At 54.4% G+C, this 17907-nt stretch overlaps 5 protein-coding genes across 5 annotated transcripts; all 5 read right to left on the reverse strand.

Annotated features, from left to right (window-relative positions):
- Nucleotides 1-1330: 1330 nt before the first annotated feature.
- On the reverse strand, nt 1331-2567 carry AYL99_04435 (hypothetical protein; the record flags this gene model as incomplete). Its single annotated transcript, XM_018835949.1, has 2 exons — nt 1331-2306; nt 2365-2567. The coding sequence occupies 2 exons, from the start codon at nt 2565-2567 to the stop codon at nt 1331-1333; spliced, it is 1179 nt and encodes a 392-aa protein (XP_018695599.1).
- A 3026-nt stretch (nt 2568-5593) lies between these two features.
- Nucleotides 5594-6986, reverse strand: AYL99_04436 (hypothetical protein; the record flags this gene model as incomplete). The annotated part of the gene is made up of 2 exons (XM_018835950.1): nt 5594-6473; nt 6625-6986. 2 exons carry the CDS (start codon nt 6984-6986, stop codon nt 5594-5596), a joined length of 1242 nt encoding a protein of 413 aa, XP_018695600.1.
- A 1680-nt stretch (nt 6987-8666) lies between these two features.
- On the reverse strand, nt 8667-12033 carry AYL99_04437 (hypothetical protein; the record flags this gene model as incomplete). The annotated part of the gene is made up of 2 exons (XM_018835951.1): nt 8667-9522; nt 9575-12033. 2 exons carry the CDS (start codon nt 12031-12033, stop codon nt 8667-8669), a joined length of 3315 nt encoding a protein of 1104 aa, XP_018695601.1.
- A 597-nt stretch (nt 12034-12630) lies between these two features.
- On the reverse strand, nt 12631-14197 carry AYL99_04438 (aldehyde dehydrogenase (NAD+); the record flags this gene model as incomplete). The annotated part of the gene is made up of 2 exons (XM_018835952.1): nt 12631-14008; nt 14070-14197. The coding sequence occupies 2 exons, from the start codon at nt 14195-14197 to the stop codon at nt 12631-12633; spliced, it is 1506 nt and encodes a 501-aa protein (XP_018695602.1).
- Nucleotides 14198-15607: 1410 nt separating this feature from the next.
- AYL99_04439 (hypothetical protein) lies at nt 15608-16908 on the reverse strand (the record flags this gene model as incomplete). The annotated part of the gene is made up of 3 exons (XM_018835953.1): nt 15608-16197; nt 16252-16554; nt 16605-16908. The coding sequence occupies 3 exons, from the start codon at nt 16906-16908 to the stop codon at nt 15608-15610; spliced, it is 1197 nt and encodes a 398-aa protein (XP_018695603.1).
- Between the last annotated feature and the right edge of the window lie 999 nt (nt 16909-17907).

The raw sequence follows: 17907 nt of genomic DNA on the forward strand, positions 1-17907 counted from the left end.
CATCGGTTCTCGCATGATCATTTGCCTGCGCTCTGGACGGCGGTCACGCTGTGTTGCATTGCTCTGGGCCCTTCCCGTGCCCAACGTTAGGTACCTTCTGGGCCGTGACTCATTCCTCGCTGGGAAGGCGCTTGAGTCGCAGGAGAGATCATGCAGCTCCCATGGCAGCCAGCAAATGACTGGCGTCGGTGGCTGCCTTTTCAAGCCGTAGAATCCTTGAGAAGAGCTCTGGTAATCCAACTCTTTGGAGGCGTCTGCAAATGAAGGGTACATGTCTGGTCTCTGCCTCCTCTTCCGTTTGGCAATCCACAGTTCCTCTACAGCGCATGACCCGGTGCCAGCAAATCATCTTCACCCCACGTACGGTCCGTTCTCGTCGACCCCTTTCAAGCTCAAGACCACAAGAGGGCGCAAAGAACACGACTGTTCCGACCTAATGATCCATTTGGTTGACGCATCAACTCCTGTGCTATGGTCACACAACGTCATGAGAGGGATGCCATTCTCCACTTCTCGTGCAGCCTTTTCCTGCATCCGATCCACACACCGGGATCCAGTCGGCGCCTAAAGGATCACTGGGGTATCTGCTCCTCCAGGCTCGACTGCGAGGGTCGGAATACTCCCGAGCGAAGAGGAGTGGCTCGGTGTATCGTGGAGAAAGCGTGTGCCATTTGCGCGCACTGCAATGAGCCGGTGGTCAGCAAATAGTTCCTTCAAGATGGCTCAAAGCCGAGAGTCTGACATAGCCGGGAAAGACCCCGAGAATCCTTCATTTCGCCCCATCCCGGGTACAATTTGGATCGGGGGCCTGGCCACAACTCACGATTGTGTTGTTCTTGGCTGGAACTTTTGTACATTCCGATCCGCGGCGCATCTAAGCCGCAGGCAATGGGGAAACCCGTCCTGGCTCGTCCCGGCCGAGAATCGCGGCAGAGAGAACAGGCTGTGGTGAATGACAGGGCATATTCGAGCACTGGTAGCTTGTGCCCGTCAGAGAATCGACTTGGGGGTAAATGTTATAATGAAAGCTGCGTTTTCGTCTCGGCAGGTGCGACATACAATTGGTCTTAGCTATGGCCTCCAAGCTCCCCTTCCCATTACTGGACTGGATGCCACTCATGACATGGTGAGGAAAAGGTCGACAATACAAAGTCGATCATGAACCTGCACGATCTCGCTGATACTGAACATGGGTATTTGTGGGCGGAGCAAATTCAATGGCCTCCGAGTGGAATAAATATTCTGGCATGTGCATCATTGAAGGAGGATAGAGGCCGCCTTCTTCGCAAAACTGGGACAGAACAAAGCAAACATGGCTGTGGGGGACTCTTCACTGAAATCCCAATTCTCGGAGTCTGGCTCTTCTTTCGAGGATTACGCTCTCGGTTTGCCTATACAGAGCATCGAGCTGTTCCATAGACAATGAATCCATCAGGATCTTCGCGACCTGCGTGGCTGCGCTGACTAGTTGCAGCATGTACCGGTCGTCTTTGGGCGTTCTGGGCTGCTGGTCTCTGTTGTTTTGCTTGACGGCGATCGAGTTTTCTAAGGTCGTGACGAACTGTTTGATTTGGTTGTCGTAGAGCACACGGGCTGGGATCCTTCGCTTGGTGGCCAGTCTCTTCAACAAATATGCCCACTCGGTCCACTCGCGGTCCCCTGGCGTGCGGACCCTGGGTTTGTCCCTTTCCAGCGGGATGGGAAACTGATATTTGGCCACAAAGTGAAAGGCACATCGGGACAAGATGTCGTTCACCCGGGATGTGATTTTGTCCTGCTCTTCGACGTCGAGGTGGACCGGCAGTGTGGGCAGTGCTTGCGACCGTGCGTGCTCTTGTTGTGGCACCGGTAACGGAAGCAGTTGAGAAGGACCGTCGAACTCGTCCTGGTTAAATGGTCGTCTCCGCGTGTGATAGCGGGTTGCGGTCCTGCCCATCTCCGAAGTCCGTCGGTTCTGCGTCTCCAAGTCGTATTCTACATAGCCTTGACTCGTGGGAGACCCTGTCTGAAGGATAAAACTGTCCTGGCTTTGTCTTCGCAGCGCGATGTTCTGGTCGTCGGGATTTGACCTTGGCGGCAGGCCGTGCGGCGGATACGAGCCGGCATCCGTGGCGAACGTGGATGACTGTGATACAAATGAGAGCGGTCGGAATGGATCACCGACAGCGGTCGCCGCAGGCATACGGGTTGGGCCATGTATCTCTGGGGGAAGCCTCTGCCGCAACCTCTCCGATCGCTCTGGAGATATACGACCACCAACCTCCCCTGCAAAGGGATCGTAGGTGGACGGTGGCCACTGTGCGAATCTACCGGAGGTTCGCGTGTCAACAGAAGGAAAATGAAAGTGTCAGGAGTGGTACCAACCTCGGAAAGGCAAACGGAGCAGAGGGGTCAGCCAGCGATCTCGAGATAGCGGTATCTTGCTGCTGCCTGGAAAGCAAAAAATCCTCCTTCTCCGACATGGCCGCGGTGTTGTCGGTCAAATCAAGAGCAAACTGAATTCCCGGGGCGACTCCGGACGAGTAAGTAGACTGTAGATTGCTGATCGGAGGCGTCAGGGCCAACATGATCAGAGCGGCCAGCGTAGTGTGCAGGCGGGAAGGAAGCAAGAGAACAAATAAAGTCCGGAAAGAAGTCAGTGTGTCGTGCCTCCCACTACGATAGGAGGGGTGTCGAATGATCTATGGCCAGGGGGCTTCGTATAGGGCAGCTCTCGCTCAGGTTTTGGAGCATAATTTGGTGAAGCCGACCTGGGGTCGCGAAAAGGAACAACGAAGCGGAAACCCAACGATGAGGATATTGAACTTCGTCAATGACGGCACGTGGAGAGAGAGAGAGAGTGAGGGCCCAAGGCAAATCAGTCTTGGGCCCATTGAACTATGCTTGAAGTCCACTGATTCCCGCGACCCCCGGGTGCCTTTACTGTCTTACGAAAAAGGCCCACATGAACAGGGGCTGAAACAAAAGTGCCCTGACCCTGATACGGCGGGTGGTGGCCGACAGCCATGGACGAGGCGTTGAGGCGCTCTCGTCCATTGCACACCAGTCTAGTAAATTAGCAAGGTCTGCCTTAGCAGTTCGATGGTGAGGGCCACTGATTCGTGCTCGCCGTCAGAAAAAAAGTTGGATCCCGCGTAATTGAAGGTTGGGGCCCTGGGGTGTTCTGGAAGCCCATTAATCTCTTCTTAGGAACAACGGCGCGACCGGCCAGGATTCCCATCCCTAGCTTCTTTTGGCGGTGCACGAGCATAGAGTTTTTGATGCCCGAGACGCCTTCAGTGGACAGTTTGTGCCTCCCGAGTCCTGGGGAGGTGCATCACTTGCCAGTCACCTGGATTCATGATCGACAACACGGTGAGTACATAGACGCTGGACGGGTGTCGTGCAGGTAGTCCACCGTACTAAGTTCGTGTGCAGGGAACGATGAATTGTCGAGTTTCGCACAGCCCTAACATGGAGAATAAGGGTTTGGCAAGGACGCCTCGAGTCGCCGTTTCGAGTATAAGGGGTGGATCGTCCCCTAGGATCCGGCTGGGTGGAGCAGGACGGGTGATGAGCGCGAGGCGTTGGACTAGCGAGGCGCATGGGTAGCCAACGGCACCAAGTTCTTTTCAGAAGGTATCCGGAGATCAGTGTGTCGCAAGATCTTGTAAACCAGTTCTTTGCTTTCGTGGAGTCCATGCCCATCAGAGCACAGCCGTATAGAGTGGTTGGAGGAGAAATGGCACACCAGCAAACCGGGAACAGGGGAGAGTGTGTAACAAGCAAGAAAAGGGTTAGCCCATTACAACATATGTGCCTTAGGGTCATGTACGAAGCAAGTGCGAGGGTCTCGCTGATCGTACGCGTAGGCGAACGGTGCAAGACAGCACTGGAGATAACCCATTACATTATTGCTGCCCGAGCTCAATAGCTTGCCCTGGCGCCGATCACGGAGATGATCTGCACTGGCCTCGGTGAGGCGGCAGAATTTTCTCGAAGCAGGGCTGCGAAATTCTATTGTGAGAGAGACGACCCCTGCTGGGAAAAAAGGCTGCCCTTGTCCCGGACCAGGGGGGAAACTTGGCCCTTACAGGGACGGAGGAACAGATCAGGTCATTGAGGTGAGCACGCTACCCCGTGGGACCGGGACCGACTCAGCAATAGTCGACGAGACGATGAGAAGGTCAGAATGACCGGTAGTTGGGGTGCTCACCTATTTCGGTGATCATAGCAGGAGACCCGACCGTCAGAATTCCAGTTTCCCGAGGCTCCTACGGCGGAAGGGGGATCCAGCTCTCGGAGCAGCGTCAGAGTTGAGACCGAATAACGAAGTTCGGCGCCACAGGCATGGTGGACCAAACAACAAGTCCAGGATCATGGGTTCCGTGGAAGCGGGAAGGTGGTGGAGGTAGCGGGACGAACTGACCTAGGGAACATGGTACGTACTGGGCGAGCCAACGTTGAAATGGAGTTGGAGTAATTGGAGAGATGGCACCCAGATGGCATCCAGATGGGGTCAAGAAGACTTGATTAGGCGATCAAGACGATGAGGGAGCCAGCGGAAAGTGGATAGAATGGAATAGTTAGAAAGGGGGAAGCTTGAGCTTGAGGTTCCGGCGGGGGGGGGTGTTGTATGAGGAGGAGGAGGAGGAGGAGAAGGAGGAAGGGACTGAGGAAGACGGTAGAAGGGATGGAGCCTCGCTATACCTGCATGGCGCCTTCCCGTCATGGACTACCCCCTGTCAGCAAACGTCATTGGCTGCTGGGCCTGCCAAGCCCATGGCGACGTCACTGTCTCCAAATGCCGACAAACATGAGACGACGAACTTACAAGGCTACCCTAATAGCACCACCATGGCACCACCAGCTCATTTCCTTCTTCTGTCTAACCACCCTGCCATCAGCCACAGGCCTACCGAGGACGGAGAACCACAGCACTGGAAATCTCCAGCACACAAGTAAGTTCCAGCTTCAACTGCAATCTCAATGCCCATTGCCCAGCTGATGGCATCCCGTGCTCGATCCCTCCTTGTCATGATGGGGAAACCTACTACCTTCCCTAGCCTGCGGCACCATCGTGGCTCCGGCTCGTGCATGTGTGTTCAACGGCCAGGTACCCGATAGCACCCCCCCCCTCTGTGCATCATTTTGGCCCCCTCACTAATGCTTGCACCTGCTGCATTATTTCCAGGATCCCCAAGCAGGTACCCGGCAGCTTTCCAGGTCTAGATCCCAACTCGGGTCAGCACTGCTGGGCAAAGAACGAACCTCAAAGAACCCTTCTCCCTTCTGCCGATACACTACGACCACGCTATGGCGAACTCTGCCCAACGCCATCAAAAATCGCGCACCCTCCAAGCACCGATCCCCGATTACATAGTGCTGATTTAATCTTCTCATATGGCAAAGCCTTTGTCTACGAGTATTGCAAGACCAGGCCCGGGCACTTTTGGCAGAGTAGCATCAACCGAAGCATTCCACATTGACCCATGCAGTGGGTTCCTCGTACGTACTGCGTATCATCATTTAGCACAGAAGGGGAGCATCGTCTCATTCATTGGCGTCCTCTCGTCAGTCGTTTAGCATAGTGCTGATCCGCAATTGACATCAGTTAGTACCGGCCCAAAAGCCATCTACCGAATTTGCAACCCGCAGCCACAACAAGGGAGGAAGCCGCAGCACTCACCTCACAGCTTGTCCTAATTCCCGCCTCAAGACCTACTCGAGGCTGATAGCCGAGGATCCTCCTGGCCTTATCACCGCTGGCATATCGCATGGCGCAGGCGTCCATTACGCTTCCACGCGAGAGGGTCGTTGGAGTGCCCGAGACTCGCGTAAAGACTTCCGCGATCAATCCTAGGACCCATCCCAGTCCTTCTGGAATGTGAATTTCCCAGGCTGGGGGGTAATGCCCAAACTCTTTCCAAACAGCAAGGCTGAAGTCACGGAAAGAGATTGGTTCGTTGTTTTGTATGAAGAACGTCTCGCCAGCAGCGCTTTCCGCTTTGGTTCGGCCGTTACGACCACGCATTGGTTCCGCTGATTGGAAATCCAAAAGGTTTTCGACCGCGAGAACGTGCGCATCAGCCACATTGCCAACGTAAGTCGTGTCCCAAAGGTTCTTGCCACTCCCAATTACCCAGCGCGTTTCTCCCTTTGCGATGCAGGCGTGGATAGGGGGTATCAGCTGGTTATCTCCTTCACCAAAGAGCACCGATGGTCTCAGTACGCATGTGGACATTGACTGGTCGTTTGCTGCAATCACAACCTGCTCGGCTTCGGCTTTACTCTCACCGTAGATCGACGACTTGGGCGAGATCGGCCATCTTTCGTCAATGTTGGCATAGGACTGGCTCATGTCGTCTATCACGACGCAGCAACTACTCGTGTACACAAATGCTTTGCATTGGGTTTTTCTGGCCGCTTCGACCATGTGCCGTGTCCCTTGCACGTTGACAGCTTTGACATAGCCTTCTAGGCGTCGCGCATACCTGCCAGAGCAAATTGAATGAGCCACTGTGCATCATTACAAAGCGAGAATGTATCGAGGCTGATGGAGGTACGATGCGCGCACGCACACACACGCAAACCCCCCTCGGGATGAGGAAACGAGACTCGGCGCCTGCAGCGAGACGGACCTACCTCTCGCTCAACGATGGCACGATACCTGCTGTGTGGATGACGGCATCGGCATCGATCATAGTAAGTGCATCCATGACACTGGTCTGATCTGTGATGTCGGCCTGGACATAGTCATATTTGCATCCCCTGAGTAAGTCCAGCTCATCATCTTGCGTGTGATGGTTTGTTTGCCGTGGATTTTCAGCCCTGTCGAGAATCCAGACGTGCCATTCTGGGTGGAATTCTTGCAAGGATCGGACAATGGCAGAACCCACAAATCCAAGACCACCTGTCACGATGATCTGGATGGGGTGGGAGGATCGTGGTGGTGTCTTCTGGACGGAGCCAATGGATCCTGAATCCCCTTCCGCAAGCTTCGCCATTTCGCTCAATTAGCTCTCCAAGCAAATTCGAAGAATCTCGAACGTAGGAAAATCAGGGGTTCAGCTGTTCAACAACACTGTCAAGCTTCGGTCCCGAAACGACTCTCATGGCAGCAAACTCCCGGCTGTCGAGCAATACCGAGTACATACATTAATCATCACCCCCATTGGAGAAGGGCCGCAAAGCGAATGAGAGCAATCACACCACACGGGAGCTCCTTTGTCTTGCTCCGCACCGTCTTGCCTTTGGTCTGACTTCCGCCTCATCCGCCCGGAAGCACCAAGCAAGAGCCCGTCTGACAACAGCAATTTCCGGGTCGACCCCCACAATATGGCTGTGTTCATCAACCCCTGGGAACTCCACCAACGGAACACGGACGTATTTCCCCATCGGTGCTCATGCATGAAGCACGGAGTCTATCGAAAATGGGCTATTTCGCTTACGACCTTCCAATGCTTCTGAAAAGCTTCCATGTCTACGCCACGGCCGCCAGACACGCCATCGAACCGGGATCATGATCGCCCATGCGTTCAGGGACACAATGTTGATGACAGGGATCCAAATGGATTGCACTACTGCCAACTTTCCAAGAGGCGCAAGTGGGGACAGAAGCCATCAACCCGTTTATTAATGCAAGGACGACGCGAGGCGAAGCGAAGCGACAACGTCCCAACGGCGCGGAACCCTTGCAACACCATCACCATCACTATTTATATCTTAGTCTACCAGTGAACCTCAATCAAAATCCCAGTGTGATGTGTCTGCAAAACGGGCCAAGCGCCGGACGAACAGCATGCGCGTCAACCGCACACGGCACCGCCTACTTTCGTTACCTTGCTTGACTGGTTACCTTTGATCTCGCCTCGCCTCGCCTCGCCTCGCCTCTACCCATTCTGTTCCCCCGGCCGATGATGGGTTAGGTACGTATCTTCTCGTATCTATGTAACTTGTATCATGGACTTGATTTCCAAACGACCAAGATCAACATGGTATATCAAGACCAGCCCTTGGGATATCTGCAACCCTGCAACTTCGCTTCCGAAGCGATGCGAAATGTACAGTAATGAAAATGTTGGTGGCGGTTCGACCACTCTCGCGAACGGAGTCATGCTGGGCAAAATCCAAGGTAATCAAGAACATCATTTCTTCCCGTGCAATTCGGAGGGGACAGCTATCCACCATCCCTTGAGCAACGTCGAAAACTGACAGGGCTTCCCGTAGCGGAGGGAGAAAATGGACACGGAAACACAAGGAGAGAAAAGCTGTATCGAAGTTTCCTCTGTCTTTTTTTGAGGCCCTCTTCACTTGAATTCCTAGAGAGAGAGAGAGAGAGAGAGAGAGAGACAGAGCCCCAAGTCATAGTAAGATTCCTACCACTTTTTCGCCCTGTTTTTTTGCCAAAATCGTTCCCAGGTTTTTATTCCACGCAAGCAGTCAGTCAGCCGGCTACCTATGGCCCCTGGAACACATAATAATAATAATAATAGAGCAGACCGTAAAGTAAAAGCAAGGCAAGGACACCAGCGCGCAGCAAAATGTGTCGAGGTACGTAGGTATTCGTACAAAAAGTCTCCCAAGCTGCTCTGCACTTGTCCCCCATTTCACGACCAGTCCAGTCCAGTCCGGTCGCGACGGCACACCGGTACACCAGCACACCGACTTCGCAAAATAGAAATCCATCACTCCTCGTCGTCCTCGTCATCCACGTATCTGGGACCCCCCGCTGCCGGCGTCGGCGCATCGAACGCGCCACTGGCGTACGGGGTCGGGGCACTCGCGGCGGGAGTCGGGGCGTCAAAACCGGCGAAGCGATTATTCTTCAACGGCTCGCGATTCGCGCTCTTCGCGAAACTCGGCGGTGCTGGAGTCGGGGCGTCCTGCACGCCGGTCGAGGCGCCCGGCGTCGGGGCACTGAGGTACGGGGTGTATGCTTCGTCGTCGTAGCGGCCAGGTCCAGAGGCGGACGGCGTGGGTGCGGACATGCCAGGTGTAGGTGCATCGTAGGGACGCGACGCGCCGGGCGTGGGAGCCGACGCGGCGACATTGCCAGGCCCGCCCCAGGCCGGAGTCCGTGAGGAGGCCGAGTTGTATGCCGGAGTGCGGGAGCCGGCGGCAAAGGCGTCAAAGCCCGAGTTGCCCGAGGAGCTGAACCCGTGGTCGCCACCATAGGGGGTCTTCGCGCTGGAGCTCCACGCCGGCGTGCGAGAACCGGTGTTGGTGGAATAATTGCCTGCACCGCCGTACGAAGTCATGCCACCGCCGCCGTAAGACGTCTGCGAGCCCGAAGGTCCTTTCCACGACGGGGTGCGGCCGGAATCGAGACCAGCGGACCCAGGACCATTCCAGGCAGGAGTCCTTGATGAGGTGCCCCATGCTGGAGTTCGGCTACCGTCCATGACGCCCATGGGAGTTCTCCCTCCGAAGCCCGCATCGGGAACTCGGGAGCCAGGTACGCCGGGTCCTGCTCTCATTGACGATGGGCCGCCGCGCTGTCTGATCCAGTCTTCATATCTTGTCCGGTTCTGCGTGTTGGTGCTGTGAACTGTTAGCATAGCTGCAATGGAACAGGGAAGTCAGTTGAACTTACTCAATGATCGACAAGTCGAACTTGCTGACGTTGATGACCTTGTTCTTCGTCTGAAGTTCTAGTCTTGCTTCGCCAGCGGTAGTGTCTTTGACAAGAGCACGGTGACCTTTGTACGTCCCCTTGTTGATATGCACGAGTTTCCCTTGCAGAGGATCTCGTCCAGGTCGCTGTGGAGGAGGCATAGACATGTCGGGTCGCTTCATCTGAAGGGCAGGATTCATCTTGGTCAAATCCGTAGTTGGAGCCGTGATCCGGCCACCCTTTGCGGCCGTGGTAATAACATTGGTACAGCGGTTGACCCAGATGCCCGAATTCTCGATACCGAGCTTGTTGTGGCAGAAAACATATCCCCTATGGATGTGCAGAATCGTCCCTGATTTCCCTTCTCCACCAGACTCGCGCACCACGTCGCCAACGCGGATCTCTGAACCATTCTTGTCCGTGGCAACAGCACCCTTCCGCCCTTCGATCTTCTGGATCTGAGAAGGTACCTTGGTCATTACCGAGCCATGTTGATCGAGGATCCGAACCGAATCTCGATCAGCTCTGATCACGCACCCGACTGAGGTAGGATCAATCTGAACCAATTCTTGCACATCGAATTTGCTGCTTCCTGCGCCGCCGCTGCCCGAGTCGGCGGCTTCTCGAAGATCCTTGCTGAAGACGGTGATTTCCTCGTTGCTGTTGTTGGTGAGGACTGTGACCTTGTCATCCTTGATCCGTAAGACCATTCCCACTTCGTCGCGATATTTGCTGCCGCCAATGATCTTGACGTTGTCGCCCTCCTTGAAGCGCTTTCGCAAACCCTTGACGGGTACCTCGACAAGTTGGCCGGTGAGTTCGCCCTCAGACACCATGATGGAGACGATGTTGCCATGGACGGCTTCCGTCTTGCCGACGATACCTCTCTGTTCGCCCTCATACACCTCGACCTCATCGCCAGGCATGTAGTTGCCTTCGGCAGTGGTGTTCCGCAGGCTGTGGGCCAGAGTTTCGAGATCGAGCAATTCGGAGCCGTCGGCGGCGGTCTTGGTGAGCTTCGTAATCTCCTCCAACTTGGGGTTCACATTTTCGGTGATTAAGTGCTGCAACTTGAAATCCTTGACCAAAAACCCATTGTCGTAGGTGTCGCCCTTGTAGGTGAAGCTCTTCCCCGTCAGCCCTCTGTTCTGAGATACAAATCGTTCATGTCTCTTCTTCGCTTCGAGCTCGTTGAATAGTCTCTGTGGAGGTCGATTCTGGAAAGTGTTGATCGGTCCGAATGCATTCGGCCGTTTGCGCTTTGCGTCTGCGGGAGCTGGTCGACCTTGATCCTCGTCCAAGCCGTAGGAAAGCCTAGGTACCAGTCGGAGTGTGACTTCAAGACCATTGGTTTCGACGTCTTCGATCATGGCCAAGTCACCCATGTAGAGTCCTCGCTTGATGCGCACGTAACCTCCGACTTCAAGCTCCTTGTCCTTTCTGGTTCTCAACAAGTCAGGCATTTCTTTGACCGGGACGAGATTCATCTTCGACCGCGGATAGACGTCGGGGACATTTGTCAGGGCATCTTCCACGTCGCTCTTCTTAAGGGCTTCGACAAAGATATACCCAGCCATGGGCCCATCGCCTCGTTCAAAAACCGAGCAGATCTTCAATTGGTTCCGGCCTTTGCTCTCGAACCATTTCTTCATAATCCGGCTGACAATTTCTCTTTCCTTTCCCGCTTTACATCGGACGCCCCAGATACTCGGGTCGTTGACGTCGGGCATGAGCAGGTTCTGCGGCACGAAAGAGCCCTGGCTCAAGGCCGTGGTTGTTCTCCGCCCGTACCGCTCTTTGTAAGCTGCTGCCTGCTTCTCGAGATCCATCGACGCCTCGATCTGTCGTTGGCGATCGAGTTCTCTGTGCCTCGCATCGTCTTGGTCTGCTTCGGGGGGGAGGTCGTCGTCGGGGTGGTTCTGTTCGATGAAGTCGGGCCCAAGATCGTCTTCCTCGGCTTCGAGTTCATCGTCATCCTCGTCGACTTCAGCTTCTTCCTCGAAGAACTGATTCAGGCCTCGCCTCCGGCGCTTTCGCGGTCGACTGGCTACGGCATCTTCATCGTCTTCGTCCTCTTCTTCATCTTCGTCGTCGTCGTCGTCTTCTCCGTTCAGGTCTTCTCCCTCGCCTTCATCATTTTCACCATTGTCCGCCTGTTCATTTTGTTCTTCGTCTTCATCATCCTCATTGGCCGGCGGTCGTCTGTCTTTTCGCACCGGGGAGGACGACTTGTTTCCGTTGGTGGCAGGTGCAGGGCGGTCATCGTCCTCGTCTTCGTCGTCGTTGCTGGGTCTTTTCGTGGGGTTCTCAGACTTGATCTCTGGATTGCCTTCATCCTCCTCATCTGAACCTGCCTCGAATCCAGGGTTGAAGTCATTGTCCGATTCTTCCTCGTCTCCACCGAAATCTTGGTTCAGCCACGATTGTCCAGAAGCCATGTTGGCCGGTAGCTTTCAGGGACAATGGTCCAGCGGAGACCGATCTCGGGGATACAAAGGATTAGACAGCTGTCGGCGACAGCGATCTTTGAGAAGAGGATGAGGGAGTTTTGGAGTTGCGAATGAGGCGAAGGGATGGGTGATAATGAGCCCAAAAGAATCCCTCGTCAACAGCGCAGGCGGCTTGATGCTTGGCGGTAATTTGATATCACGTGACCCCGTTCCTCCTGTCACTTTGGGACGCGAGAGACTTCTCGTCAATACCTAGCTGAATGATGAGGATATGGCTGTCTATCGAGCAGAATTCATTCAAGGGGTCCACACTCGAATACCGATCAAGCAAAGAAAGGGGGCATGACGAGATTGTAGTGAATCAATGTGCATTCAACAACTTCGTCAACTTCTCTCTTTGTATGTCTGCCCACGACCCTGCAGAATCAGACTTCAACTTATGCAATCTCGATCTCGTGTCCTTGGACTTAGAGATACTATGCCAGTGCACCTCCACAAACTTTTCAAAGATATTCTTGCTTCATATGGCAAGCTCCCACTTCATTGTGGTCAAATCCCAATACCACCTCTTTCCTCTCTATCCTCTTATAACTTCAGCCCCAGGTTGACATGTACCGCCTTCGTTTGGCTATATGCCGCCAATCCAGCCTCGCCCAGCTCTCGCCCGATGCCGCTCTGCTTGACGCCGCCAAATGGCACTCTGAAGTCCGAATCGTTGGACGAGTTAATCCAGACCATGCCAGCCTCGATCCTGGCGGCCACACGGTGTGCGCGCTCGATATTGCTCGTGAACAATGCACTGCCCAGACCGTAGGTTGTATCGTTGGCCATGCGGACCGCGTCTTCCTCCGTCTTGAACGATGCAATCACCACGAAGGGGCCGAAGATCTCTTCACGGTAGATTTTCATGTCGTCCTTGACGCCTGTGAAGATGGTGGGTTCAATGAAGAAGCCCTTTCCGCCACCGACATTTTTGTGCGGTACACCGCCAGATGCCAGGGTCGCACCCTCCGACTTGCCACTCTCGATGTAACTCAGGACTTTCTCGTATTGAGCCTTGGTGACTTGAGGACCTTGGAATGTATCGTCGGCGAATGGATCGCCGACCTTCGACGTGGTCTTCACCACCTCCTTGAATTGCTCCACGAATTTGTCGTAGATGCCTTCCTGGACCAGCACGCGCGAGGTGGCAGTACAGATCTGACCCATGTTGGACATGATTCCAATGTGGGCCCATTTGGCAGCTTGCTCAAGGTCGGCGTCGTCGAAGACAAGAAGGGGTGACTTGCCGCCGGTTTCCAAGGTAATGTTCTTCATGTTGACGCTGGCGGTCTTCATGATTTGTTTACCCGTGACTGTGCTGCCAGTGAAGGCAATCTTGTCCACGTCCAGGTGGGAGGCGAGGGCGTGGCCGGCTTCTCTGCCGAAGCCATTCACGATGTTGATAACACCGGGAGGGAAGATGCCCGGGATGAGACTTGCCAGGTATAGGATGGAAAGAGGAGTCTGTTCTGCAGGCTTGAGAACAATGGTGTTGCCGCATGCGAGAGCGGGACCCAGTTTCCATGCCGCCATGGCTAGGGGGTAGTTCCAAGGGATAATCTGGCCGCAAACGCCAATGGGCTGCTTGAGGGTGTAGGCAAACTTTTGAGGGTTGGTGGGGATTGTCTCGCCATGAATCTTGTCTGCCCACCCAGCGTAGTATCGAATGGTGCCTACGACCTCGCCCAAGTCCTCATTCAACGCCACGCTGTATGGCTTTCCGTTGTCCCATGTCTCGAGCGTGGCAAGTGTCTCCTTGTGTTCTTCGAGGACGTCTGCAAACTTGTACATCAGGGCACCGCGGTCGGTAGCGGGGAGATCGCGCCACGAAGGGTCATTGAAGGCGGCTCGAGCGGCTTTGACGGCCTTGTCGATGTCATCCGCAGACGCTGCCTCGACGGAGCAGATCTCCTTCTCATCCCTAAACAAGTAGAACAGTCAGCTCGAATGCCCATCCAGATAGATCCGCAGAGTCTACTCACGAAGGGTTGATGCTAGTGATCTTCTCGCCGGAACTCGACTTGACGAATTCGTTGTTGATGAAGAGACCCGTGGGCAGGGTGATTTTGCGCCCATTGGGAGCTGTCAGCTCGACCTTCAGATCTGCCATCTTGGACAATGTCAGGCGGCTCGTGGTAAACAGTCGCAAATCAAGATGCCCGTTCCGAGGAGAACAGTTCCGGGACAGAGAGCGAAGAAAAAAGCAAGACCTCGAAGTCAGAAGCAGGAATGCCAACGAAGATTTGTTGTACATGTAAAAAGGGCAGGTCCCGGGAGAAGAAAAGAGAACCAGAGATTTCGTTATATCTACTCAAACAAGACAGACACGGACCCGCGTCGAAAGCAGGTTCACCAGATAGACAGACCAATCCAAACACCCACTCAGCGAAAGCTCTGAGAACCCAGGGAGCCCGGGTTTTTTCTCGGGACTTGATTGCCTGTTTGGAGCTGTCTAACCCCACGGCGATCAGCGTGTGGTATTGTTGTAGTAACGGGAAAACAGCCAGCAAGTCGCTGAGCTCCGATAAGGACCAACAAAAAGAGGGGAAGGTAGCCCAGAGCCTACCAACTGAGGGGCAGCTGTCGATAAGGGCTTCTCCGGCTATGCCTACCCTTCTAGGGGTGCTTGCATCTAGGCATTTAGGCATCTGGGCCTCTGGGCATCTGCCACACCTTACCTGTGCCACTTTTCTGTTCCCCCGTTACGCCTGTGCCCTGCACATGCATGCGTGCCCCCCCTCTTGATCAGGAACTTCAGCCTCGTCCACCCACCGATCCTTTTACCGAGGTCCCCTCGCCACTGTCCAGGATCAAGGGCCGAGAGACTGTGGAGGAAGCTTGGTGGCTTGCTAGGGTTCATGCAAGCTGCAAGAGCGGAAGGGAACCAGAGCGTTGGTTCTTAGCATGCAAATCAAAACCCACGTGGACGGCTGGGCCCGAGACAAGGACAGAGAAGAGCGACACTTGTGCTCATCCTTGCCCCCTGCGACAACTCACCTTCTCATGCCGGGAGGAGATCTGTCAAAGCTGGCAAGAACAGAAAACACGAGTGGGAAGAAATCCAACGAGATCGGGTCAAAGGCCTGCAGGAACCTCTCGAGCCGCATAGGACTTCAAGCTTGGCCGATTTATTCCCAGCAGCCTGACGCCTCCACAAGCGCCCGAAAGGGGACGGCAGCGAATGCAGCTTGCTCGTTTCGGAAATCGATGCAAGACACGCGGAGTCGATACGAGCTCCCACACACGGCACGGTGTCGAGGTTTGAGAACTTTCCACATCTCAGCCCTACCACTCTTGGTGGTCTCATCTTTTGCATCACCCCCTACATCATTGTGCAAAGGCTGTCACCGCCCAGAAACCCACAACCAGCTTCCATCTGCTCTGCTCACAAATGCCGGACCGTGGGCGCCTCTGGTCAACCTTGCCCTATTTCACCAATCTGTGCACTCTTTTTATTGCCATCCTCGGGACCGTCATGACACGTCGCCGTCGAGGACCGTACGTCCGTCAGGTCTTGCCTTCATTCCTCTCCAGCACTGCTGACCATGTCCGAGTCACTTTTGCTCAGGGCCTCCTGCTTCACTGACACCTCCTCTTTGATAGCGCCTGAAGCTCCTTTAGACATTCCACTAGGCGCGTCTCCGTTGCCGGTAGCTGCAGTCTCTTCGCCTTCGCCGTCAACTTCCGATTCGGAGCCGCCCATAGTATCTCCATGTCCCAAGGAAATAGACTCTCCAGCCAGATCCAGGATGAATCTCCACTCCTGCGGTGTGACGGCCGAGACGCTGAGACGACTCTGCTTGAGCGTTTGCATGTTCTCCAAAGCCCCACCAGATTTTGCAAAAGACTTCAGCTCCTTGAGTGTGATGAGGTTCTCAAACTTCTTGACGAATTCAACATGGACCAGTTCCCACTTGGGCTTTGCGCGGTCGGACTTGGGATCAAAGTAGGGATGGGCTGGGTCAAACGCCGACTCGTCAACGCTATGTTCGCCGACGACACGCATGACACCCGCAATGCCAGGGATGGCGCAGTTAGAATGGTAGAAGAATGCCAGGTCGCCCTTGCGCATCGCTCGCATGTTGTTGCGGGCCACTGGGTTGCGGACACCTGTGCATTTGTTAGAGAGATTTTCGTGCCACCACAATAGACATCGACACTCACCATCCCACCCCTCAGGTTCCGCCTTTGCAGCCAGATCGTCGATGGAAAATTTGACGTCGCGGCCCTTGTGGATGCGAGACTCTGGTTCAGCTTTCATCAGCCAGTATTGTATGTCATGGTCAAGACCAGCCATCTCTGCAGATTTGTTTGCATTTCCGTTGGTCGCGGCAGCGGCGTGTCCGTCTGGCAGCAGAGCATCTCCAGACTCGGATGCCGATGAGACACCCTTGGTCTTGAGTGGGACTTTTGGCTTCCTGCCGCGCTTTGCAGGCGCTTCCGCGGAGGGTTTGGGCGGAATTATGGCTGTCAATCAGGTCAATACGGCCCATTTGGGGATGAAAGCTTCGACTCACATGCATAGTTCTTCCCAATCTTCACCACCGGCTTGGGGGCAGCCGCAGCCTTGGGGGGTCTTCCACGCTTCTTCTTCGGTGGCTCGGCCTCACTTTCTGCGTCATTGGCCGAGACCGCATTCTGCACCGCGCCACCGCCCGATGATCTGGGTCGGGTGAGTTTGTATTGGGGTTCGCCGACGGTGGTCCTCTTGGGCCGGCCAGCGGGCTGGTCAACGATGTCAGAGGTGCCGCCGATGCGGACTTTCTTGGCCGGCGCGGCGATGGCGGAATTGGTTGAAGCTTTGCGCTTTCGGGGTGGCATGATGTCAGATTTTTCTCACTAAAATGGAATGTCTGGAAAGAGAGGGGGGAGAGAGAGAAAAAAAAAATGGACCCCGTGTGTGTGAGTGACACAGAACTGAAAAAGTATTTAAGCCGAGGTCACAAAGATGCCCACAGACAAAAAGGGAAGAAGGAGATTAATTGGGTAGGTCCGCTTTTACAAGAAAACAAGAGAGACTGTTTTCTCAGAACAGATTGGGGAAGATCGAGCCCAACGAGATCGATTGATTTACTGATCGATCGAATGAAATTGACTGAGTGAGTGGGTGAGTGAGTGAGTGAGTTTGGTGGGTAAAACGCGTCGAGGGCGCGTCAATGAACGGGAAGATCGCGCCAAGGACCCGCCCGCGTCACTTGCCTGACTAGTTTAATGGTCAAGTTAGTATTAAGTGAGGGGGAAGTGAACTCAGGCCATATTACTGTATGTACTGAGAGAACTTCCTATGTCCACACGCAGCCGGCATGGGGCATTCGAACTAAAACTCAAACCTCACCAAGGGCAAGTCAAGGTAGATAGATGGATGGATAGAATGATAGATGGCTGGCTGGACTACACAGTCTCACTGAGTGTATGTAACTGTTCACCGTCTCTACTACATACATACATACATACATGCATACATACATACATGCATACATACATATACATATGTGCCCTATCCCTTTCAAAATCGAGTACCAACCTATCAATAACAACAACAACAACAAAAACTTGACTTATGTCAAAAGTCCCTATTATTATCTATCCATATGTTGGTCAGCCAGGAAGGGCTCACCAGGCTCAGCTCTTCCCACCAACACATGTGCCCGCTCTGACATCATCATCCGGCAGCAGTAGCCGTGGTGGCAGTAGTAGCTGCTGTGACAGGTGTGACCGGTATTCTTAGGAACACTCATTCTGTAGGTAATTAATGGTGCACCGACACACACACACGCAACGGACATCCAAAAGTCCCCCTCCAGCGGACTCCCCGGGGGG

This window comes from Fonsecaea erecta (genome assembly GCF_001651985.1).
Source record: "Fonsecaea erecta strain CBS 125763 chromosome Unknown Scaff3, whole genome shotgun sequence".
NCBI classification, from domain to species: Eukaryota; Fungi; Ascomycota; class Eurotiomycetes; order Chaetothyriales; family Herpotrichiellaceae; genus Fonsecaea; species Fonsecaea erecta.